This window comes from Littorina saxatilis, linkage group LG16 (genome assembly GCF_037325665.1).
Source record: "Littorina saxatilis isolate snail1 linkage group LG16, US_GU_Lsax_2.0, whole genome shotgun sequence".
Lineage (NCBI taxonomy): Eukaryota > Metazoa > Mollusca > Gastropoda > Littorinimorpha > Littorinidae > Littorina > Littorina saxatilis.
In genome coordinates, this window is record NC_090260.1 from 50441575 (window position 1) to 50468034 (window position 26460).

General features: G+C 41.0%; 2 protein-coding genes across 4 annotated transcripts in view; one reads left to right on the forward strand and one right to left on the reverse strand.

Moving 5' to 3' along the window:
* Positions 1-10866, reverse strand: part of LOC138951195 (uncharacterized) — a 14440-nt gene extending 3574 nt beyond the window's left edge. Inside the window, exons 1-6 of the mRNA XM_070322848.1 lie at positions 10763-10866; positions 7018-7118; positions 4705-4961; positions 2905-3109; positions 2213-2336; positions 854-1068 (exon numbers count right to left, since the gene is read on the reverse strand). Of these exons, the coding sequence (XP_070178949.1) occupies positions 854-1068; positions 2213-2336; positions 2905-3109; positions 4705-4961; positions 7018-7099 (883 nt within the window). The 5' untranslated portion in view covers positions 7100-7118; positions 10763-10866. The remainder of the gene's footprint in view (positions 1-853; positions 1069-2212; positions 2337-2904; positions 3110-4704; positions 4962-7017; positions 7119-10762) is intronic.
* A 3137-nt stretch (positions 10867-14003) lies between these two features.
* LOC138951173 (uncharacterized) lies at positions 14004-25361 on the forward strand. Of its 3 annotated transcripts, XM_070322816.1 has the most exons (9): positions 14005-14190; positions 14632-14715; positions 15884-15961; positions 18324-18549; positions 19261-19356; positions 21174-21431; positions 22267-22600; positions 23681-23735; positions 25311-25360. In XM_070322816.1, exons 6-9 carry the CDS (start codon positions 21183-21185, stop codon positions 25312-25314), a joined length of 642 nt encoding a protein of 213 aa, XP_070178917.1. In that variant the 5' UTR covers positions 14005-14190; positions 14632-14715; positions 15884-15961; positions 18324-18549; positions 19261-19356; positions 21174-21182; the 3' UTR covers positions 25315-25360. The 3 variants fall into 3 exon arrangements, with proteins under 3 accessions (XP_070178919.1, XP_070178917.1, XP_070178918.1); XM_070322817.1 differs by lacking the exon at positions 15884-15961; XM_070322818.1 differs by lacking the exons at positions 15884-15961; positions 18324-18549 and having other exon boundaries at positions 14004-14190; positions 25311-25361.
* The last annotated feature ends 1099 nt before the right edge of the window (positions 25362-26460 follow it).

Here is a 26460-nt window from a genome sequence, read left to right on the forward strand (position 1 = left end):
ATCATTCTTTCTAAACATGTTCCGCGGATAGCAACGTCATAGATTCGCTCTGTCCAATTTAGCGGTAGGCTTTAAGGTAAATACTTAACCAGTTAATGACGTCCTACTGGTTGGATGACGAACGCAAAACTTGGCATACAACTTTTTTTTAGACGCATGCATATATCATATGTGCCAAACTCCATTGCAAATGCTTAACCCGTTCATGTCAATACCAAACACGTTATTTGCAACCATTTTGTATACTCAAGCGAAACGTGTCACCTTGTTTCACAGGTCATCGAGAAGGTATTTCGGACGCTAATAATGCCGCAAAATGGACGTACACACTGCAGAAACATCGGCACGCTTTCACTGAAAAGTGCAGCATGGACCTGATCACTGCAGCCCTGGGAATTGCTTAAATCCTGTCCCACTCAATTATCGGGATGTTCCTGTGGTACACTATGCACTTTGTCTTTGTATCAGAGAGTTGTAATGTTAATTTGTAAGGACGTGCTTTCCTGAAACAAATGAAGAGCTGCAGTGTTCTCTGCCCTGGATTGTAGCTTGCTCGTCGTAAATCAGCAGTAGATCTGCGGGTACTGTGTTCATTTGGAAATCTACCATCAGCTTATCTGTCTTTTGCACAGAGAAATAAGGCCCAACGATCGGAATCGGGCCTGTGAGACTGTTTTCCTCTACGTGTCTATCAGAATAGCAACAATACAATCATGACTAAGTATCACATAATCAAGTGATCGTTGCTGTGTTGATCAATGGCTTGCGCTTGGCAATGTTCGACAGTATTTAAAAAAAAAATAAGAATACAAATAACGTAGTTACTTGGGTTGTTTCAGTTACTGTAGCTTACCGCAATGTTCTCTGATGTAGTTGTTCATGGGTTCCAGGGCCGAGGTGACGTTATCACACACTGACGTCAGACAGCCAGCATAGTAGTCCCTCAGTGACGTGTCTGACCCGGCCAGGCACTCGGCTTGATCACCAAAGATGGCCGCACACTCCATCGCGGCTTGCTCTTTGTCTTGACAGCTTGTGGATTTGCTGGCCAGGTCCTTGCAGGTTGGACTGAAACACAGACATCAAAGCAACACTCGTAACGATTTCATATCACAAAAGATGTACACCAACTGGGTTCTCCTACGGAGAAGGATGCCTGTTGCTGCAATTGTGACTGTTCCGTTTTATAACTGCTCAATTTAAAGTTGTCAGTAATTACAATTTGTTTTTTAAATCAACCTTTATTTGTAATCAAGGGCTAATTACCGTCTCGCAGAGGAAACAATTCAAAAGACGAATATGTTTTCACTTTATAACTCTTACATTGATACATTATTGTAATTCAATCGAGTTTGCGTTTTAATGAAACAGATCCTGTGATTGGTCAGAATGCCCCAACTCATTAAAAATTACCGGTCACTAATTGTCGATAGTCACTCGCTAAAAAATCCATTAACAACCTGCTGGCAAGGCGCATTGATACAGCCTCAACTAGTCTCGGTTAGCTTTGAGGGTCATTTTACAAGTAGAAAATATGAAGTACCAACGAAATACCGAGACCATAAGGTATGCGAAGTGATGACGTCGGATACGTGACGTAAGTTGATGCATGAATTCTTTCGGACTACGTCAGTCAATTCCAAAGATCGCTTTTGTGATGAAAAGAATTTGTTTTGAGTTTGCTGTCCAGAAACCCGTCAAAAAAGAAGGGAAAATGTATGTGAAAGAAAACAAAACAGAAGGAGAGTGATACGATAGGAATACAGAGACATATTTCTTGGGACTTGACCCTTGCAGGTAGGTGGACTGAAAGTAGTGTGTGAACAGAACAGAACCAATTCTGTCTGTTTACCATCGCATGAAAGCAGGAAAGAGATCGTCGTCAGATTGAATTACAATAACATTAACAGAATAACACGCTTCCATTTGGAACTTATCGGTCTTCATCGTGGATTGACGCCCTCCCAAAGTCTAATTTTGTCGGGCGTCAATCCCCGATGAAGACCTCGAAGTTTCAAATGGAAGCATGTTCATGTGTAATTAGCAGTGACTTTGTCTGACAAGAACACATGCACCTTGTTTGGAGCCGCACAATTGTCAACACTGCTGGGACTGACTGGATGGAAAGTGCACATTATGATACAAGTAAAGGGACGCGGTTGACGATACGACAAGGTCAGATAACTCAGCCTGGCAAACCGTTGTGACTTGCCTCTGAACAACATTGTCGTGGTTCAGAACGACGTAAGCGACGAGGGCGTCATCTGTCACGTCATCTTGTACTGGAAACAGGGTCGTGATTGCCTTGTGCATGACGTCAGTCGTTGTCCCGTCCCCTGCACGGCATGACAGCACAAAGAGCACTTTTTATAACGTGGAGTGTCAGAGATAGGGAGATAAGGAGAGAGAGAGAGAGAGAGAGAGACAGAGAGAGGAGAGAGAGGAGAGAGAGAGAGAGAGAGAGGAGAGAGAGGGAGAGGGGAGAGAGAGAGAGGGGAGAGAGAGGGAGGAGAGAGAGAGAGAGAGAGAGAGGGAGAGAGAGAGAGAGAGAGAGAGAGAGAGAGAGAGAGAGAGAGAGAGAGAGAGAGAGAGAGAGAGAGAGAGAGAGAGAGAGAGAGAGAGAGAGAGAGCAAAATGTAAGCTTTTTCATCAGAATCTTTCAACAACATAAGTACACCTTTCTTTGCCTGGTTTTTTTCTCTGATGTTTATTGGTTGGGATCTTAAAAAAGGGAGGAAACGAATGCTCTGATCATGTTTACTCAGCAAGAGATAACTCTGCTGCTTTACGGTAACTTGGGCTCAGGCTTACTAAAGCTAAAGTTACTTTATCGCTTATGTGAACATGCCCGTTAAAGGTAAACTCGCAACCGGTATCTAAATAGCAACAAGCTGGTGTTCGTACCACACAGTGCCTCTGGCAGTCCCTGGGAGACAAACTCGTCGTCGGAGCACGTGACGACCACGCTGCGTTCCGCACTGCTGAACTCCACGCTGAAGACTCCGTCCTTCCTTAACACAGCGGCTGCCTGTTCGTAGTCTGCAAAGTCCACCACACTCACAGAGCCGTTCTTTACTTGCCAGGGGTTGGTTTTGTTTCCCTCGCTGAACTGGATTGCAGATAGAGAGTGAGTGAAATATTAATTAAGTATTTAGGTATTGTTCATTATGGTGCCGAGGAGAAGTCACGCTGACCTGCGTGTGCGTCTCGCGAAGCTTGCACAAAGTTTGTCGAACATTTCAAAGTACATGTATAAACTTTCCTTCAAAGGAGGGACGCGGATTTTCTGTAATCATGCAAGTACAAGTTAATCACTATACATTTTGTGTCATGAACAAAACAGAAACATCAACAACAACAGCAACAACAACAACAGCAGCAGCAACAACATCAACATCAACAACAACAACAACAGAAGCAGAATAAACAACAACAACAACAACAACAACAACAACAGCAGCAGCAGCAACAACAACAACAACAACAACAACAACAACAACAACAGCAGCAACAACAACAACAACAACAACTACAACAACAACAGCAGCAGCAGCAACAACACCAACATGACAGGCAATAACAGAACAAAGACAATCAGATAAGAAGTCGCAGCAGAGCAGAGGGAGTTAAAATAAACGACAGCAGACGCATTTCACCAATTTCAAAAGTCGCTCACACTTGTAGCACTAAAGTGTTAACTCCTGCAGACACACACCAAGAAGGAATTGTTTCTTTCAATTCATTAAGATACATTTCTATGCATGCCTACTCAATCATCGGTTTAATGTGTTCCACAATATTGCTGATTAAACAGGTGTTGTTTAAGGTATTACTAGTGCATAGTGCTTTTAGTTATGCGCTATAGAAATCTCATGTGAATGGACTGTGAATAGTGTTTTGGCTGTGTTGACCGTCAGAATTATTTTAAGAACCAGGCTGCTGCAGTCAGTTGACATGTTTCGCATATTGTAGGGTTACCATGCTGCATAGGTAAAGTGGCTTGTATAACCTGACTATTCTGTTTCAAAACACCGTTTATATTTGTGTAGGTTGTGGTCATCATAACTAATCCCATTTTGCCATTTGTTTCAGAAAGGAGGTTAACCTACAATAAGATCGACGCTGTGAAGCCACATGGAGACTTCCGATTTTAGATCCACTCGGCATGGTGACAAGTACGGTATTGATAAAAAGTATCGGACAGCAGTGGAAAAAGTGGCCACATGTGTGTGTGTGTGTGTGTGTGTGTGTGTGTGTGTGTTTGTGTGTGTCTGTGTGTGTGTGTGTTTGTTTGTGTGTGTGTGTGTGTGTGTGTATGTGTGTGTGTGTATGTGTGTGTGTGTGTGTGTGTGTGTGTGTGTGTGTGTGTGTGTGTGTGTGTGTGTGTGTGTGTGTGTGTGTGACGGAGTGAGTGAGCGTGTGTTACTGCTTGTTGATTTCTTACGTGAGCCTTGAAGGCTTCGCCTCTTGTTGTTACATTGTTGTACAGAATGAGTTTGACTTATATTTGCCCTCAGTAACCAACTATTTAGTGCATTTAATTTCCATATTTGTTTACGCAATAACAACATATAACTCTATATTTTTCCGCTCGGCAGACAGCTATATTTGTGCACATCTACTGTATGAGCATATCAACGCGAGAGAAAGGAAAGGTTTGGACAACGTGCAGTGATCGGAAGTGTGTCTATCGTCACTCCAAACCTTGTCCAGACGTTCCACTGAGGTGCGTATCTTCACGAATTCACCGGTCCTGGTGTTGACGACCTTGACCCACACGGTGTCCGGGGAGAAACGGTGACTGTAATCTGTGTCCACAGCACTGTCAGGGGTCACCTTGACCCGGTAGTCCCCGCACGTAAAGTCCGCGAGTCGATATTTACAGGGAAGTTTCACCTCAGCCTTCTCTCCGTTGAACATCGTCAGCGTTCCGTAACGCGCGATGGAGCATGCTTTCACGTCTAAAAGAAATAATCGAAATGGGAAATACAGAGGCATTTCAAGTAGCATTGCAATTATACTGGTCGTCCACTTCTGAAGTTATTTTAAGAATACTAACTGTTAGCAAATGATAACAGACTTCTGTTTGTACCAAAATACATTTTTAACCGACCCTGCAAATAAGACGGAACAACCGCAATGGGAACTGGAGCGCTCCCATCTGATTCTGCTTTTCAGTCAAATTAATCTTGTGACCTGGGTCTATCAATCACTCAACCGACGTGATGAATGCTAACAGGTGAAATGCGTTCACACATAAATCTCACAAAATGCATCAGTTGCTTCGATTTTTCATTTCCAACAGAGAGAGACAGATTTAGAATTGACTCCAGACAGAAAGAAATTACATAAATAGGGGTGACGCAATTTCACTTGATTCTTCAGAACTTTGAAAATGACATGTTCAAGTGAGCGGATCGGCATTGCTCACTCAAAAGGTGGGTGGTGCTTTGCCGTTCTGTAAAGTACCCACTGACTTTTTGGTATCTTTTAGATAGAGTGTACTATCTGACAGCATTTAAAGTGTAATTCTTGGAATAAATCACGCTGATTTTGTTCATTCTAATTTTTACTTGGTCTGCTTTGTTTCTATCGTGATGGACAAGACGGGTCCCGGAATGAACGTTATAACATTTAATGGGTAACATAGAATCAGTTTTGGTTTGTCAACAAGCCGTATGGTGCACTGAAATGGTGATAATACGATTTCTTTTGTAGACAGGGCCAAATTCTCTTACGAGGTATTATTCAAACAAAATGATGAAATCGCTTTCATGCATGTTTCATGTCAATAATCTCAAAAAGTAACATACAATTTAAAAGGCCAAACCTTTATGCTTGAACAGATGGCGTCGTCAGATTGTAACGTCATAACTATAGGAGGTTTCAAACTCATGCGTTACTTGTGGGTGTACTTGAAAATGGGGTCTTTTTACAAGCACCGTAAACAATCAAACAATGGACATTGCTAAATCAAGGCTACTCCTTATTCTATGGTCTGACAAGAAGAGGACTCACACAGAATGCTTCAAACGCGAAATCTGTAGCAGCTGTATCAAATGTAAGAAATATAAGAACATATACATACGATCATAGTTCAATTAGTGTACAATTCTAACTTGCACATGGAACAGTTAAGAGAATTCTACAAAATTAACTTCAACTTCAAAACCTATAGCTGCAAAATAAACTTCAGCTTCGAAAGCTATAGCTGCAAAATGAACTTCAGCTTCAAAAGCTCTAGCTGCAAAATGGATGACGCATTAGCTGACAGGAGAACAGAAGAACCGTTTTGAACCAACAGTAATAGATTTGATTTAATTTGATTGATGTTGCTTTTTGGGTCCAGCGGTCCATGTAGGCAAAATCAGGACTCCACAAGTTAACATTACACATATTTGAATTAAACCAATTTCAATAGACACAATCACAGTAATAGATCCAACATGTAATATGGGATGGATGTATAGTTACTGAATATGAGACATTTACTTCATTGGTTCCCTTCTACATTCTGCAAAAAGCACCCAGGCTGTCCAGTTTCGGTATGTGACCAAGTGGAACGATTATCCCAGCCCATGTTAACGCCTGGTCAGATCTTACACGGTGTGCCGAACTGTTTAGACGGGAAGGACACTGCCTCCAACGTCAAAGTAACATGACTGTACATGCAGTGTGTCTTTCACACGGACACGTTCTATTCTCACCCCCCTGGTCACGAGTCCCCGGCACCTGGTCAAACTTGACTCAATGTGAAAAACAAACTGACTGCCAAAATTCAGGAACAAACCCACAAGAAAGGTAAGTTGTTGAACGTTTATAATTTGACAACAACACAAACATTACTTTTATTCACACACACACACACACACACACACACACACACACACGCACGCACGCACGCACGCACGCACGCACGCACGCACGCACACACACACACACACACACACACACACACACACACACAATTACAATGATTAAATGTGTATTAAGAGAACCTAACCACGTGACAAGTACCTGCCAGTGTGATCTCAAAGTTGACGACACAGACACACGCCAACACAGGTAGCAGCCAGGCTGATGACGTCACCATCTTCATTGTTTGCAGCAAATCACATCTGAAATTATATTTTAGTTCATCAGCAATACACAGAATTAAATAAAACTACGCAGCAACCAGCCCGACTCCCCGATAGCTCATGGGTTTATAAGCTACTCTTTGTAGTACTACTTTTAGTGACTTATATGTTCCGAACGCTCAGACGTAAGAAGTATGTACATCGATGGAGTAGACAACATTAACACACCGAAAAAGTTCGTCTGCAAGGTAATACGAACGGAACAAAGCTTTCCTCAGCAATACCAACACATTGAAGGAGCACACAAGTATCTACCTGCTTTTACCGCCACACAAGTATCTACTGCTTTTACCGCCACACAAGTATCTACCTGCTTTTACCGCCACACAAGTATCTACCTGCTTTTACCGCCACACAAGTATCTACCTGCTTTTACCGCCACAACAGAACAACGGCTTAACTGTGTTATTGATTTTATTCCAAATCAATCAACTGCTGTGAAATCTTAGCGGAATCGAATGAATGTTACCGAACTACGCAAGTGAGAATTACAATCACTCACATGGGCAGGTACGTGGGCTCAGGGCCGGACCAAATGAGTTGTAAGAGGGGGGTTCCTCCTTTTTTTTTGGGGGGGGGGCAAATCAGCGAAGTGGCGAAGCCACAAGCGCGCGCTGCAAAGCAGGCGCGCGAACTAGGGGGGTCCGGGGGCATGCTCCCCCGGAACATTTTTGAAAAACGGTTAAAATCTGTGCAATCTGGTGCATTCTTGGCCTTGTTTTGAGGGTTAAGAGCAGCATTGTTTTGGTGCTAAAACTAGTAAAAGTCAAAGCAAGGTACATGCTTTTTCCAGGGGTGGGGTTCCGGAACCCCTGGAACCCCCCCCCCCCCCCCCGGGGTCCGGCCCTAGGGCTGGCAGAGTGATTGGAATTAGATCAAGCAGTGGCACAAAACACTTTTGTCTTTGACTGACTGAAGAAAGGGTGAATGAATGAGTTTCACGCCTCGCCTCAGTGGATGTTAAAATTAATGGTAACAGTTCGAGGTCATGAAAATTGCGAGCTGCAGCGAGCTTGTTCATGACCGCGAACTGAGGCAATTGTTTTTGATAACCACTGTGACGGAATATTAATGGTAAGGTATTGAATGTAATTAAGGACATGTATGATAAGGCAAAATTGTGCGTGAAGGTGAATAGTGTATTCTCCGAGGCGTTCACCTCAAACATCGGGCTTCTTCAGGGCGAACATTTATCACCGATTCTTTTCTCACTATTTTTAAATGACCTGCAGCAGTTTCTTATTGAATATGATGTCAGCCTAAAGTTGCCCATGAAAAGAGCCCAAGAAATAGACGCTGAACGCATTAATGACTATATGTATTTGTTCCTGTTAATATATGCTGATGATACTGCTATACTCGCCGAAACACCTGGTGAAATGCAAAAAGCCCTGGATGGACAAGATCGTTATTGTAAAAACTGGGGACTAAGCGTAAATATTGAAAAGACAAAAATAGGGTTTTTTTCGCGGGGGAAAATACGGAATATCCCAAATTTTGTCTTGAATGGAGTACCTGTCCAAGTAGTTTGGGACTATGTGTACTTAGGTGTACTATTTAATTATAATAACAAATTTCATAATGCCATGAAACGTCAATGTTTGATTGGTAACCGTGCAATGTTCTCGTTAATTCGAAAATGTAAAAAACTAAATTTACCAATTGATGTGCAATTGGATCTTTTTGAGAAGTGTGTACATCCAATGTTGCAATATGGTTGTAAGGTGTGGGGATATGATTCATTAGACATATTATCAAGGTTTCAATTGCGATTTTTAAAAATGCTTCTTGATGTATATAAAACTACACCCACTTGTATGGTTTACGGAGAGCTTGGTCGTTATTCAATTAGAATTGAGGTACAATGTCAGTTACTGGTTTATTGGTATAAACTGATGAAAGAAATGAACGATGGTGCGAATAATATGTCTTGTTTGATGTTAAAACTACATTTGAGGTTGTACCATGTACCATGTACAAAACGTTAAATTGCCCTGGTTGTAGCATGTCAATACTATATTAAATAAGTTGGGTCTATCATATTTATGGACAACTTAGAGTCTTGCCGTCTCAGGCTTTAAAAACGTTGTAAAACAAAGGCTAAGAGATCAATTCCTGCAGGAATGGAACACTGACGTGAATGCCAACAGCTTATGTTTTAATTACAGAATATATAAACAAGATTTGTGTCTGGAAAGGTATTTGCTTTGGTTGCCTAGGACATTCCAAGTTAAATTAGCAAAATTTAGAACAAGCAATCATAGGTTGCCAATACACAGATTTTTTAATGCTCCTAGAAATGACAGATTGTGTGATATGTGCGATACAAATGAATTGGGTGATGAGTTTCAATATTTGTTCATTTGTACCGACGAAAGTATAGTGTCTGAAAGAAGAAAATAAGTAGTCCTTATTACCGATCTCACCCAAATTGTTTAAAATATGAACAGTTAATGAATTGTAAATCCAAGATAAAACTAATGAAGCTAACAGGATTTGTAGCCCATGTTTTGATTTTAGTATGTTAGCGTTACATCTAGTTTCTTTATTGGTATGTATTTGTGTGTAATACATGCTCTTGTTTTGTTTTGTGTTTTTACAAAAGATGCATGGCATAATGGTATTGCCAATTTATTTCGGCTGTATATTATCGTTGTCTGCTTAATGTATACATAGTATCTGTCTGATTTCTTACCTGATTTTGTTAAAGTTATATCTTTGTTTCAAAGCCCTCTGGGCCCAAAACAATAAAATACTTGACTTGACTCGGAATGTGACCTCTACGTGTAGGTTTTTGGCGAAATTCACGTGCGGGATCTGACGTCATACTGAGCGAGTGTTAAGCGGTCACCCGTCGACAATGATACAAGTTAATTCGTATACAAGTTGCAGTTTTCGACCCCTTGCAAGACAGTTAATAAACTATGCTATTTTTGCCAAATGCCGGAAAGCCATGGGGGCTCCGTGCACCTGGAAGTAAGACGTTCACTATACACTGTAACACAAGCGTGTTCTTTTGTTCACGCCAATATTCTGTTTTATTCCCCCCTCTGCTTCTTTCTCCCTGTAAACTTGTAGGGCTAGTTATTTTTCGGTACGCTTAACTTACCAAGCAATCAAAATCACTAACCCAACAACAGACCTGAATCCTCGATAGCACACAGGTTTAGGAGCTATAGACTTTTGCGATTGAAATGTTCCAAACGCTCTAATGTACGAAATATACATCTCTGGAGCACACAATACAAACATAAGCCTACTGCATTTAAACTAGCAACTGCAGGCTTGAAAACATGAATCTCCATATACAATCTATAATGAGATCGGTTGTTTTCTGAATCTAGATGTGCCGTGCACAAACGTTCAACACAAGCACTTTCCCAAGGCAAGTAACTCATGCTTTGCCCAGTAGTTCCCCTTTCAAATTTATTTTCACTGTTTCTTCAACAAGACTGCAATCAGACGGTCAGTTTTCAACAATATTTCATTTCATAAACAGATCACACGCAACCAAATGCACACATCTCATCAATTTTAGTCCTAACGGAATTGAACGTGGTTAAGCCCGCGAACACCTTTCGACTGATTGAGAGAACAACGTACTTACTGGACGGACAACTTACCAACAAGAAGGCTGTGCTCGAAGATGAATGATTTGCTCCGCTCTGGGTCGGGATATTTATACAGGTAAATCTCCTTTAGCGGTTGGCGCCATGTGCTTGTCACATGGATTGTGGTAAATGCTCACTCAGTCGTTGCTAGAAGCAAATCTCTACCTCTCACTACCCCCACCCCCTCCCCAACCTCCACCCCCCAACCTCCACCCCCCAACCTCCAACCTCCACATTTCTAAATATTTTTACACAAAATCTGCTGCCCTGCCGAGTACACTCATCGGGTGCGTATCGCTGGCGCTACGTGTAATTTGTGCTACGTGTCATTATTTTGTCCTTCGTGTCATGTGTGCTACGTTGATTAGTGCTACACCTAATTTGTCTATGAGTCGCTATCATTCGTTCATTATCACTACGTGTCGACAGCACTACATCTTTTAGTGCTACGTGTCATTATCGCTACGTGTCAATACCACTACTTACTGACGACTCTCTCTCTCATTTTTGGCTCACGTAAGTGTAGCCTATGCGATGGTAAACTTTGTCTGTCTGTGCGTGCGTGCGTATGTATGTATGTATGTGTGTGTGTATGTCTGTGTTTGTGTTTGTGTGTGTGTGTGTGTGTGTGTGTGTGTGTGTGCGTGTGTGTGTGTGTGTGTGTGTGTGTGTGCGTGTGTGTGTGTGTGTGATAGAAACTTTAACATTTGACTGAACATCGGAATACTAATTTTACCTGGTTATTATCCAAGCAACAGCTTCAAAGTATTGAAGCAAGGATCAACATTTCGTTGGCACGTATGCAGGTTAAGTGTGTATCTCAAGAAAACGGTTTTTTTTTTTTTTTTTTTTTGGGGGGGGGGGGGTAAAAACAGGTGACTGGTTTGTGTCGTGTGTAGAATGTATCAATCAATCAATCAATATGAGGCTTATATCGCGCGTATTCCGTAGGTACAGTTCTTAGCGCAGGGATTTTTTTTAATGTTATGCAATTTATATTGCGCACATATTCAAGGCGCAGGGATTTATTCATGCCGTGTGAGATGGATTTTTGTTTTACACAATACATCACGCATTCACATCGGCCAGCAGATCGCAGCCATTTCGGCGCATATGCTACTTTTCATGGCTATTATTCCAAGTCACACGGGTATTTTGGTGGACATTTTTATCTATGCCTAGACAATTTTGCCAAGAAAGATCCTTTTGTCAATCATGGGATCTTTAACGTGCACACCCCAATGTAGTGTACACGAAGGGACCTCGGTTTTTCGTCTCATCCGAAAGACAGTAGCACTTGAACCCACCACCTAGGTTAGGAAAGGGGGGGGGGGGGAAATTGCCACTGTAACGCCCTGACCCAGGGTCGAACTCGCAACCTCTCGCTTCCAAGCGCAAGTGCGTTACCACCTCGGCCACCCAGTTCCAGGTCCCAGGTCAGGGGTCAAGGTTAGGTCAGATCGCGTGAAGGATTGTGGTATTGATACAGTTCTCACCGAGCTGCAGTTCGCCGATTCGGGGAAGACGATTTCTCATTGTTCGGTTTCGTAGCTCCAGAAACACTGGCTTAAAACTGAAATTTGTACTCGGGACACTGTCCGCATAACTAAATTTGAGAGGGGTTCACTAGTCCGAGGGTTCACTAGTCCGAGGGTTCACTAGTCCGAGGGTCCACTAGTCCGAGGGTTCACTAGTCCGAGGGTCCACTAGTTCGAGGGTCTACTAGTCCGAGGGTTCACTTGTCCGAGGGTCCACTAGTCTGAGGGTTCACTAGTCCGAGGGTTCACTATAGACGCTTGAACAAAGGATATTCAATTTGATTTGTTTTTATTTTGTGTGTGTATGTGTGCGTGGATGTGCGTGTGCGTGCGTGCGTGTGTTTTTCATTGCTGTGGGAACCAAATCGAAGAATAATCTCATAAAAAAACTGAGTTGTTTTCATTCAAAAAGATAATGTGGTGTTTTGACTGAAGAAATCTCAGACTATTTCCCCCAAGAAACTTAGTTATTTATATTTTGACTGAAGAAAGGATATTAAATTGATCAGGATACCGCCGACTGGACAATTACGTGATCGAACTGCCTACAGTTTTTAGTCATATTATATAGCACCTCGGGTTTCCTTTTGCCCGTGAGGGTCAATTAGTTATCCCACTGACCTGAATTAGAGGATCGAGCCTGGGTTGTACTACAGCCTCACACATAATTTCATTGAAATCGGTTCTCAAACATCGGATATCTATTTGCGGACAGACACACACACACACACACACACACACACACACACACACACACACACACACACACACACACACACACACACAGACACACACACAGACAGACAGACAGACACAGTGAAACCTATATACTGCCTTTTAAGGGGCGGTATAATAACTGGAAAATCAAGCGTCTATAGTAAACCCTCGGACTAATGAACCCTCGGACTAGTGAACCCTCGGACTAGTGGGACGAACTGGAAAAGAGAGCGTCTATAGTAAACCCTCGGACTAGTGAACCCTCGGACTAGTGAACCCTCGGACTAGTGGGACGTTCCCTCACAGACATTGACAGATGCTTGTTTGAAAGAATGATAACTCAACTTGATCACATTCTAAAAGTAGAGCCTGGATGCTCTCAGCAAAATGGTTTATCAGCGCAGTGGGGCACTGCGGTTATGAAATTAAAGGCCCCTCCTGTTTTTGGAACCGCAGGAGCTTTCTAGTTTGCTGTTAGGTAGATTTTTGGTTCCTCTTTCCTGTCATGCTCTCTTTTTCTTCATGAATTCTTTTCTTTTTCTGCCTTCTTGCTCATTCACCTGTATTTTTTCCAAAAATCTCTTCTCTTGCCGCTTGTCTCGCGATTCATGTATAGTTTAATCTGTTAGTGTTTTGATGTAAGTCCAGCAGTAGATAGGTTAAGCCTATTTTAACATACTGGAAACTGGTAATCTTCCAGTAGGTATTAATTTAGTTTTACTAAAGCCTGCTGGGACACAAGTAATGGGTTAGTGCATTTGTAAACAGGAATCGCTTGACAAGTGGCCCCCTTCATCCCCCCCTTCCTCGTCCTGATATGGCTCTGCGTAGTCGGCTGGACGTTAAGCAACAAATAAACAAACAAACACAATGGTTTATGTGGGGTAACTGTAGTAAATCTAAAAAGAAGTAACTCCTGAAAACAATGCAACTTACCATATCAGCCTGGGTGTTGATTATGTGCATGTACCGGTATGCATGTCGGGGAATTAGCTTGGCCCACATGGAAAAAAACCCAACTGTATCTGAGGTAGTGGGCAACGACTATTTTTTGAGGGGGGATTGTACTTTAAATCAAGATTTCTAACTTGATTCTGTTTCCAGATGCTGATTCTGAACTCGATGCTCAATTTGAATACTCTGACGTTTCTGATGATGACAACAAAGTCCCTCTCAACGTGACAGGTAGGTCCTATGCACAACTAAGCAGGCAGCTACCCTGCGATTTAAGTGGGAATTTCAGTATGGCAAGAGCACACAATATTTCTTGTCTATTTTTTTCAAAGAAACTAGTTTCTGTGTGTGTTGTTTTGCTTGAATAATTGGATATCTACCATATACAGTACTTTCAGGACTGTAAGGTGCTACTGTTTTCCCCAATTTGGACCCCTGTGCCTTATTCAGTTATTGATCTCTTTACCTAGTGTAAGGCCAAAGAAGGGAACACTTGTATGCACATCCCTTTACAAAGACACGCAAGCGACATTCTCTCTCTAGTGATATGCATTGTCTATAAACTAGGGAAGGCAGCTGGTCTCACCTCAAAATGTCAGTTACAGAAAGATTCAGTTAAATGCGCAGCATTGTGCTTTAAATTTAGATATCTGACTTGATTTCTGTTTTCAGATGATGATTCTGATGATACAGTTGAAGATGTCCACGACTTCCACTTTTTGGATGATTGCGCCGAAGACTCTACCAACGTGACAGGTAGGTCCTATGCCCCACAAAACAAGCAGCTACCTTGCAATCTAGGAGAGAATTCTGCATGGTAATGGGAGGCAGAACCAAAGTTTGGGTGGTTAATGGATTGGGAAACAAAAACTGAATTGTTAGTGGTTGCCATCATGGCCACATATTTCTCCATCTGTTTCTTGTTTCACTTCGTGTGTTGTAGTGGCACAGAGACATGTTTACCATCTTACGTCTCATGAGAGCATCAGTATTCTAAGCAGATGATGAAGGTACAGTGTACTGGTCTGTTTCCTCAATCCAAAATAATTTTTTCTTTGATGAGTGATTCTGAAACATTTGCACTTTTTTTTCAAGTTTTGCTGCGGAAGAAGGAAAGAAAAATTTGGCGGAAAGAGAGTATCCTTTTTCAAGAGAATTACTACTGCTCCCCCACATACTCGATGCCTTACCAAAACACACACAGACAACCAGGCATGTACTCAACAGTCTCTGGTACAGGGCATTGTCTGCACAGCTGATTATATTGCCTGCAGGGACTTACTTTTTTTTGGAAATAACTCATGCCAAAAACATAGAGGCAAGCTTATTAAGCATGGCCAAGAGACGCAATGCTGCTGATTGGGTAAGACCTGCCATCTGAGCTGTTGGGCCCCAAGAGTGCAGACGTGTACGTGAGCAAGAATCATGTACGGCGGCTCCCATTAGAAAACAACTGCATCAAAGCAAAAATCTTCATTTAGCAAGTTTTTCCATTTCTATGTCAGAGGGGCTTTATTGATCCCATATCTTGACTGTGTTCTACGCCTTGTCTTCGGCTGAGTGTAACGTACTCGTTCTCATCAAATAAGAACCGTTTTGCTACACATAAAGCACAGCCAATGCACAGATGATTTGAAAGCACTTTGCAATTAGTTTGTAATTACTTGTATAACAGGGTTTTCATTTCATGCATCTCAAATGAGTGTCTGAAATTAAAGGAGCGTCTGAAATGTAATGTATTTAGGATAAGTTATTTATAAAATGCTGACTGTTAGCAAATGATAACAGACATATTAAGAATGGATATCAACAGGAGCCGGCAGAAATATAACCAGGCCAACTATCATGCCTGCATGTCCAAACCACAAATCTGGTTCTCTTTGAAGAGCAGAATTTATTGAATTTAATGTATGTATCCTCACAGGAGCCCAGACAAGTGCTGAACACCCCGAAGGAGCAAGTGTTACCTCTTCCCCCGACCCAGCGTCTGAGACATCTGAGTGTAAGTCAGTTTATTGTTACTTTCACATGAAAGATAATGGTGCACTATGTAAGGAGCCGTTTTCTTTGGCAAATTGGATCTCTAAAACCCTTCGGGCAGATTTGATGTGGAAAAATATGTACTACCCACAGAGCTGCCAACTGCTAAAATTTTGACGTAGAATGCTACGATTTTGCTGTAATTGTTTCGCTAAACTCTACGCTACGTTCAAACACAAAATGACAGGCATGCAAAATGTTCAATCATCGCTCGACAATCAACAATGAACATAGCACAAGTAGCCGAGTACCAATGGTTGCGAACCAGTCTGTTATGACTGATTGAGGTTGTCCACGTGACTTGATTTGCCAATCGTGAATTTCGTTGCAAGCATTTGCCTTTCCGGTGTCTCTCTGGGCCAACTGCGAATTTGATTAGAATGCACGATGCACTTGTAAAGTCGTACTGTATTAGGGCTTCTGATATTTTACCAGGTAAGGGAACAATTTTACTAGCCAATGCAACTACAGGCTTTTAACCAAAAGTATGATGTCTTACTGGCACCAAAACAATATATTCGTAATTGACCTGTGAAAGTGACTAATTTTCACGCAAAAATTAAATTAAACGTTTTAATTACTCATTTTCACATGTTAATAACTATTTTAAGTGTTAATGTCTAATTTTCAGTTTTGGCTCGCCTCCTGATGGCTTACTAGCGTCAAAACAAAAAATGTCATGCGTTAATTACTAATTTTCATGTGCCTTGTGACTGTGGAGGTTCAATGCGCATGCGCGACTGTTACACCGGCCAGAGCGAAAATCCTTCAATTCAATACTTTTCTGGCCCATAGTTCTTTAATCCGATGCAAATTAACAATAAGAGCTGAACGCATGTGTAGATAACAGTGACATACAACTGTGTGTCCGACAACTTGTTGAATAACGAATTCTATCGAAAGACATTTGTGAAAGTGTGTTAGCCTAGACCGAACAGATCAGTCTGCTAGTGGTCGGACCTTTAGCACAAGTCCGGCCACACGCCATTTTTCCTCTCTCGATTCGAACATTTTCGGATCAATTGTCTTTCATTAATACACTACAAAGCAGATGTTTGAGTGTAGTAGTGGAAATTAATATGAGGCACACCTGTCTGCCTGACAACTTGTCGAATAAGGAATTATATTGAAAGATATGTGAAAGTGTGTGACCACAGCTGATCAAAAGTCCGTCTGCTAAAATCAGCTTCGATTCGAAAGTTTTTGGGGTCTATTATTTTTTTTAAGTTACCCAAAAACAACGTTAAGGAAAGCGCTATTGCAGAAAACTGACATGCATCTTCCCTACGGATAAGGCAAAACAAATTGTCTGTTTCTGGTAACATGGCTAAAAAAAATAGGGTAGGTAGGTAGGGATTTTTTTTTCTCCCAAATGTAGACCAATAAAACTAACTTTAAAAAATCGCGCAAAGAGACTGGATTCACTATACAAAGAGACAAGACACTCAACACATTTACAAATCTGTGACAAAGACTGAAAGAGTATGAAATGTTTTTCTTTGTTTACCTGGTCTGATATTTCCATGATGAAACAGAAAAGAAGACTTGAGACATCTTACATCTTGAGCTTAGACAAATGGGAAAAATTTTTGAGTTTGGAAAAAAAGAGTTTAGGGTCGGCGCCGAAATTTAGGGTCGGTCGGGTGACCAGAAACAGACAAATTTTTTTTTTGGGCCTAACTTGCTCGATAAGGCCTTCTATTAAAAGATATTTCAGAAATATTGTGAGAGTGATGTTTGACGGACGTTGTAGCCTCTCAGAGACTCTTAAAGTCTGACTACTGTGACCGAAAACGAGGCAAAATTAAAAATAATAATTAACACTGTTATTTACTAATTTTCACGTGAAAATGGTAACCTTAGGTTCTGGCACTAGTAAGCCGTCATACAAAACCGTTTTGGTGTTTATATCTTTTTGGTTTGTTTGTTTGTTTGCCGACCACGAAGGGCCATATCAGGGCGGTGCTGCTTTGACATATAACGTGCGCCACACACAAGACAGAAGTCGCAGCACAGGCTTCATGTCTCACCCAGTCACATTATTCTGACACCGGATCAACCAGTCCTAGCACTAACCCCATAATGCCAGACGCCAGGTGGAGCAGCCACTAGATTGCCAATTTTAAAGTCTTAGGTATGACCCAGCCGGGGTCCGAACCCACGACCTCCCGATCACGGGTCTTGGTCAATAAATATGAAACAAAAGATGATATGCTCCCCCTCGGACCGACAAAGAAGCTGGTCTGTCAACAACCCATCAAACATCTTATAATGTCCTCTTGCATGTATAGAACATTTGTGTATTCTTTGAATTAATATTTCAGGTGTGCTGAAGCTCTTCAAGGAGCTGAAATTAAAGCTTGCCAAACTGGTCAAGACGCATCCCAATTTCAACATCTGATGGCCACCAGTTGGGGGATGGATGTGGGACACCGCGCGGCACTGCAACTCAAGGAGACAAAAATCACAAAAACGGCAGAGATCCCACTAACATCTGACATTCGAATTTTGTGTGAAAGTTTGAGGGAGAAAATCAAGAGTTTGACAAAAGTAAGTTGTGCTACTTGTTTGTAAGTTGTGGTAAAGAAGTGTTGTGGTGGTTGAGGATGGGGGTGGGGAGAGGATGTTGTGGTGGCAAGTTGAATGTGTAGGGTGTTCTTAATCTTAATATTGGACAATAAATGGTCTCAAATGGGTTAATAGTGGGTCAATATATATTTCTTGAATGTGTTTTATAAAGCTCACGCAGAAAAATAATTAGTTTATCCTGGCTCTGGTGTGCATGATTTTGGAAAAAGGGTGTCATATACTCACACTTCATAACATACAGACCAGAGTTACAGCGCTGAAAGTTGCAAGTATTTACTTGCCATGGCAAGTGCAAACATGTTACTGGCGAGTAGAAATGGTAATCTACTTGTCAAATGTGAGTAAATGCTGAATCAAATTGTTGATTTGGTCAGTAAAGTTTGTTCTCTGGCTTATACATTTTTAAAAGTGCACTATTTTTTGGACTTTCAGGGCTTTGAGTAACTTCCACCTTGATGTCTGAAACATTATTTAATTCTGGATTGTGCCCCAAATAAAAAATAAAATTCTAAATGTAAAGATAACATGAAGTTTCAGCCAAATCAAAAACAAATCGGCGATTAGGCGAAGGGCCAATCTAAACGACACCCCCGACTACTATTCATGATTTTATGTATTTTGAAAGGGATCATGTCATTTTGCTGATTGATTGTGTTGTTTTTTTCTTCCAAGAAAATCAAAACGGGAGCATCAGCGGAATTGTGGAGAAGACTTGCGGAGGTTGTTCTGGCATACATCATCATTTTCAACAGAAGATGACCGACAGAGGTTAGTATACAAGGCTGTTCCACTTTATCAGTGAAAAACCAAATTTCCACTCTGTAAACTGCCTTTAGAATAATTTTTCATCACAAAAGCGATCTTTGGAATTTCCTGACGTAGTGCCTGAAGAATTCATGCATCAACTTACGTCAAGTGTTCGACGTCATCACTTCGCATACCTTATGGCCTTGGTATTTCGTTGTCCTTCATATTTTCTACTTGTAAAATGACCCACAAAGCTAACCGAGACTAGTTGAAGCTGTATCAATGTGCCTTGCCAGCAGGTTGTTAATTACCAGTAATTTTTAATGAGTTGGGGCATTCTAACCAATCACAGGATCTGTTTCATTAAAACGTCAACTTGATTGAATTACAATTATGATTCTTGTTGAAAAAAAAGGAATTTCTTTTTAAAATGTGGTGGGTATTGATAAGTATGTCAGTGGGAGGAGGCTGGAGGTTGTGCCAGTTTAAATAATTATGTCAAATAATTTTAGGTTTGAAGTAAATTATGGTCACATAAGTTCTCTTTAACATTATTTTATGAAGCTGAAAGAGCTTTTTTTTCCCTTCCTCTAAAAGGTAAGATGGTTCAGGAAGGTGACAAAATGGAAGAGCGCTGGTTCTGTGCGATGCTTAGTTCTCGAGATAGGTGTGACCACATCAACACGGTGGCCTAGTGGTAAGGCGTCCGCCCAGTGAGCGGGAGGTCGTAGGTTCGAACCCCAGCTGGGTCATACCTAAGACTTTAAAATTGGAGTGGCTGCTCCGCATGGCATCTGGCATTATGGGTTTAGTGCTAGCCCGGTTGGTCCGGTGTCAGAATAATGTGACTGGAAGAGACAAGAAGCCTGTGCTGCGACTTATGTCTTGTGTGTGGTGCAACGTTAAATGTCAAAGCAGCACCACCCTGATATAACCCTTCGTGGTCGACTGGGCGTTAAGCAAACAAACAAACAAACAACAATTTATATTTGCGTTATCAAAGATCTTTCCTATTCAAATCAGTGTCATTGCCCAGTTCTGTGTGCTATGGTTGTTTGACTTACTTGACAAGTTGAGATAAAGAATTACATTTTATTTTTGAGAAGCAACTGCATATGAACAGAAAAGAAAGCGTAGAGAAGTATGTTTCTGTCCTGCAAGACTTTATGACCAATGACTTTTCCCTTGGAAAAATATGAAGATGTCTGCTTTTCGTCTGCTTTAAAGGTTGGGAGATTTTACAGCGCACACGGCAAAATGCAAGTTGTGTTGGACAAGAATGTTGTTATTCTTCTTTCTTCGATGAACCTTAGATTTGTTCTTGGCCATATTTTCGAGCTGTGCATTATTATATTACGAGAAAAACAGGTTTAAACACATTCGTTAAGGAACGATGATCATTTGCTCTGGAACTGCAATGCAGTTTGCTAAAACAAAAAAATCTGGCTCAGTATACGGGAACAGGCTAGTAGTGTCATATTTTTTTTAATGGGTTTGGAAGAACTGCTCCTAATTTACATAGCACTCCGGCCCTGTTCTTTTTTTGTCACCCCCAAAACCGTTATTTGTTTTGGGCAGCATTAACAGGGGCAACGAAGGCGAGTTGTGTGCAAGCATTTGCTTTTCTTGTTTTCTGATCAAACTATAGCTGTTTACCATCTAGGTTTTAGCACTGAGAAACTATTGCTTAACTTTTCACATTAGCATGCTTTGTAGAGACAGGCCAAACCTTACTACATATTGACTGCTTTTCAGTGTTGCTGCCTTAGTTTCAGTCTCAAATCTTGACTAGATATTATTTTGATAACGTTTCATATGATATGCTTTTTTTTTTATAGGCTGCAACTATGACGCTGAAAGACTTAGAACAAATTCACCAAGGCATGGACAGCCACACTAAAGAACTTCGGCTGACACAGGGGGAAGAACGTGTGCTGACAACCCATGCCAGGGTTATGCTGCGCGGGAAAAGGTCACGCCCTCTGCCAGTGATCCTGACACCTGAAGTCCAGGAAGCCGTGCACAGCCTTGTTGACTTTCGTCAAGCAGGAATGGTTGCATCGAGTAACCCTTTTGTGTTTGCCTTAAACAGCAAGGTAATAATAGTGCATGGCATTCAATTAGAACCTTTTCTTTCTCATTTTGTTTTGTTGGGAGGGGGAGGGGGGGTAAATAACATACAAATAGACAAATGAGTGCAATTTGCACTACATGACACCTGAAGAACATGGGAAAATATATATCAATAAGCAAGGGATAACATAGTAGGCTATAGAGCTTCATAGGTAAGCACGCTTTTCCTATTCTTTTTAACTTTCTGAGCATTTAATCCAAACATGACGTGTGTATGTTTTTTTGAATAACAGAATGATAAAATATAAGATGAAATCATATTTGGATCGATAGCAGATTTGTTTAATTTTAATTACATTTTTCAGATTTTAAGCCTCCAAAATTTCAATCAATTTGATCAAAAGAAAAATGAGGGCGTGACAGAACCTGCATTAACTTTCACTAAAATGCGGATATTACATTATCAAAGACACTTATTAAAAAAGATTTTTTTTATCTGGGGATATCATCTGGCAGAACTTATATGGACAGTTTCATGAAGATCAGCCCCACATTTTCCTCGGAATGCATCTACACACACACACCTACACACACATAGCTGCCAACTGCTATGCTTTTGGCGTAGCATGCTATGTTTTAAGAGCAATTTCTACTCGAATCTAACGATTGCTATGCTGAAACAAATAATGACAAGCATGCAACAGTGCCCTCATTTTGCGAGATACTGATTTCTGCCTTCCACTCTGTATGGCTGTCACAAAATGGGTAATCGTCTATACTGAAAGGTATAACAAAATGGCTTGACCTTATTTTAAACGGGTTCCTTACTCCTCTCTAATTTAGTACCTTCTTTTGTAGGGTTCAAATGGCTACATCAGAGGATCGGATGCCCTTCGTGTAACAGTGGACGAAGTAGCCGAGAAAATACAACACCCGGAAAGGCTACGCAGCACCAACCTCCATAAAGAAATCGCAACAACAGCCCAAGTGTTGGGACTAAATGACCAGGACTTCGAGGTCTTGTGCCGATGGATATGCCACACAGAGGCGGTCCACCTTCGACACTACCGACAAAATTTCCAGGGTCATCAGGTGACGCGGATGGCTCCTCTTCTATTTGCAATGGAAGAGGGGTCAGTCCCTCAACAGAAGGGAACAGCCCTGAAGGACATGACCTTCAGCCGAAACATTGGTAGGTACTCCTTATAATAAAAACTTGACCAAAAGAGTTATTGCAACCGATTTCACACCCAAATTAAAGCACTAATTCATGTGTATAGAACAGCACAATGATTGGGATTTTGAATGTTGCTTTCTTTAAAAGTTATGAGGCTTTATCTTCTGAGCCGAAAAAAATATTGGTCCCTTTCATTTCGTGTTAAGCGATCTCGACTGTAATTAAATACAGTCTTATTCTCTTAGACATCGACATATATACAAATGATCTTCATTGCTTTTAAATGCTTGATTAGACGTAAGACAAACAAGTATGGCCGGGAGGGAGGTTGTTTACATGATGGGAGCAACAGTTTGTTTACAAAACATCTCAAAAGTTTGATATTCACAGATTTGAAACCTGTCAGTTTGTCTTTTGTGTCAAATTCACAGTCTTCGGTCTTACTGTGTTTGACTTTTATTATTATTTTTTTTCTTAAGAGTCGCAATACCTGAATGAGCGAGCTATTGCAATGGAGGAGGAGGTGGGAGGTTCAGTGTTTACATTTTCAACCGCACTGTGTTTATGAGGCTCAAGATTTTTTTTTCGCAGTCCTTTTTCGTTTTGCAAAGTTTGGCTTGAAACCATAGCACACATCAGCCAATCAAAAAAAGGTCACCTATGTTTGGGTCATACCCCAAAACACTCATAGTAAAAAATGTTTTGCCAATTCCCATGGGGATTCCTTACCTTAAAAGAATCTCTTTTTTTTTTTACAAAATATGGTGGGTGTTGATTTTATCAGGCTAGTCACTGAGTGAGGTTTGTGGAATCCTCCTTTTAAGACCTACAAAACCCTGAGAACATCAGGTCTTAAAATGGGGTAAACTTACAGCTCTAGGTTATTGACAGAATATAATAGAAAACATGGATTTGAAAATGTCTGATCGGGGGTTGGAGGTCTTAGGGAGGGAGTCTTCTATGGGGTAAGGTTGGGTTAGGGATGGGCGGGGGTTACAAAGGCCAGTCGTGTGTGAGCATTTACTTCTTGTTTAACTGTCTTTTTCCACCATGTTTGTGTTATTCTGTTATTCATTATAAATATTCATATTTCAGGTGACTCGGAAAGAAACAAAGACAACGAAGAAGGGGAAATCAGACAAGAGGAAAGGTGGGTATTTATCTGAATCAGATAAAACAACGTGACTTCAATAATGTTTTAGATGACTAAACCTGCATTGCACAAAAATACATGTAGATTGATATCAAAGATGTATTAACATTACATCAGAAGTGTAAATGCTATCTTTTTAGTTTGATATGAATCAGTTTTATGATTGAACCAATTTGCCCTCAAACAAATTTGAACATACACATCGTTGTTTTTCTTTTTGTTCAAAGCTAACCAAACCCCAAAAGGCCAGAATTAATACTTGTTACATCTGCTGAACAGAACAGACTTAAGATTTGCATTTGGCACACACATTGTTTGTCCTTCTGTGATTTTTTTATCAGTCTATTGATTCTCAGATCAGTCTTCTTTTTTTTAATGTCATGAAAGTAACAGTCATCAAAGTCAACAGTTAAAAGTATGCATGTATTAGCAGTGGTATTTATGTGATAGACATTGGTACCCTTTCTGGACCTTCTACAAAGTAGCTCAGTGAAGTGCAGTTTCTTTCTTTCTTTCTTTATTTGGTGTTAAACGTCGTTTTCAACCATTCAAGGTTATATCGCGACGGGGAAAGGGTGGGGAGATGGGATAGGGGAAAGGGGGGAGATGGGATAGAGCCACTTGTCAATTGTTTCTTGTTCACAAAAGCACTAATAAAAAAATTGCTCCAGGGGCTTGCAACGTAGGACAATATATTACCTTACTGGGAGAATGCAAGTTTCCAGTACAAAGGACTTAACATTTCTTACATACTGCTTGACTAAAATCTTTACAAAAATTGACTATATTCTATACAAGAAACACTTAACAAGGGTAAAAGGAGAAACAGAAGCGTTAGTCGTCTTTTACGACATGCAGGGGCGGACCTAGTTGTGGATAAGGGGGGGGTTCCAAATTGGAGGTGGGGTCCAGGGGCAGAGCCCTGGTGGGGGGTTTGGGGGGCTATGCCCCCCAGATGCTGAAGGAATTTTATTTGTTTAGGTCAATCGGAGGCCTCTCCTGGAAGATAACAAGGTATCTATTCAGTAAATATTAAACAAAAACAAAAAAACCCGGATGGGGAGGTTCCGGGCACCCTGGAACCCCCCCCCCCCCCCCCCTAGGTCCGCCCCTGACATGCTGGGTAGCATCGGGTAAATTCTTTCTCGTTCCAACCAATATGGGACTCCCCCTAACCCACGGGGGGTAGTGAAGTGCAGTTGATTTGGACATAAGAATATATAATTGCAATGAAGTAATATGAAGAAGATGCATGGCCAAACTTTAAAAAAAACACTGATTTCATAACTCCTAAACATTTGTTTGATTTCTGAGTATGTATGTGTGGTTTCAATCTTCTGTTGTCAAAATTTTGTTCAAAGGCAATGTAAAATTGATATTGTAAAGTGAATAACTTTTGAATGACTTGATTAAGAATATTCCTCTGCCCAATTGTATTCTCAAAATCTAACACACTGGAATCTATCAAAAAATCTGGTCTTAAAAAGGAAGGAGTCTTAAAATAAATGTGTTAATTTATTGAGGTCTGAAAAATGAAAGTCTCACATGTTGAACATTTTTTTTCTTCTACAGTTGATGATGCAGACCCAGTACCAGCAGTAGCAGGAAAATCCAACGAATGTATGTACTGCCTTGATAATAATAACAAATGGCCATGCATACTACTCGCACAATATGCACCCCCACCCCCCCCCAAAAAAAAACCCACCAGAATTAATTGGTATGTGTCCTGCAAGGAGCTAAACCAGATCATAAGTGGTCATGGAAAGCACTTGTGCACCATTGTACCAGTACTGATTTTTAGACTACAATAGCTAGTTTTCTTATATACTAATTGCAAAAGATAGTACAGGGGTACCTGCGATTGACTTGCCAGAAGTGTCCTTAAATTGAAGGTGGCCTGTCATGTTGACGGGTAATTTTGGTAGGGATAATAGACAAATGGACAACAGAAAGCGTCAGCACACTCTGGTTCACGTAAACTCAGTTTCTGAAAAGACATTACCAGGTTTTTTACGCACAGTACAAACACCCTTTCATTTAAACACTCACCGCTTGCGAACATCCTAAGTACCCTCCGTAAAGAGCTAGCATTTTTTTAAATTTTATTTTTGCATGGCCTGCAGGATTGTCTAGTACCAAAATCAGACGCTTTTTGGCGCTAGTACTAAAATCTAAATAATAAATTATTGTAACACAAGCATTCATTAATCCTAAAAGATTTTTTTCACCAAAAAAGATCAGTACAACTCGAAGTTTTGAAAAATTGACAAAAAGGGAGTCCGGAAGCATGTCACGCAAAGAAGTGTTTCCCGAAGCAGACACATTTTTTGCATTGAACTTGCTTCTTTGAAGCCAAACTCCACCGATAAGTTTGTGTGACTCGCAGTCGTTGTTGCATTTTAGATTCAGAGTTACACAATAACGGTCTAATGCAGATAAAGCGAGTCGCATTGAAATCACAAACTGACGACTAGATTTGTGAAAAAAAAGGAAAGTTGATCACACCCCGGGGTCCACGATGGCTCAGGCGTTAGATAAACCATGCAAAAATAAATTCATTGAAAATTGCTGGCTCTTTACGTAAGGCACCTCAGATATTCTCAAGCGGTGAGTGTTCAAACAAAAGGGTGTTTGTACTGTGTGTCTTTGATGGTTTGCGGGAGGCTTACTGTGCCTTAAAAGGGATATGTGGTCTCTCATCGGAGAGGCCACACATTGC

Coding starts and splice junctions, on each gene's coding strand:
- LOC138951173 (XM_070322818.1), top strand. CDS start 21,183: ATGACGCTGAAAGACTTAGAACAAATTCACCAAGGCATGGACAGCCAC. Junction 21,432..22,266: donor TGTTTGCCTTAAACAGCAAG/GTAATAATAGTG, acceptor CTTCTTTTGTAG/GGTTCAAATGGCTACATCAG. Junction 22,601..23,680: donor GACCTTCAGCCGAAACATTG/GTAGGTACTCCT, acceptor TTCATATTTCAG/GTGACTCGGAAAGAAACAAA.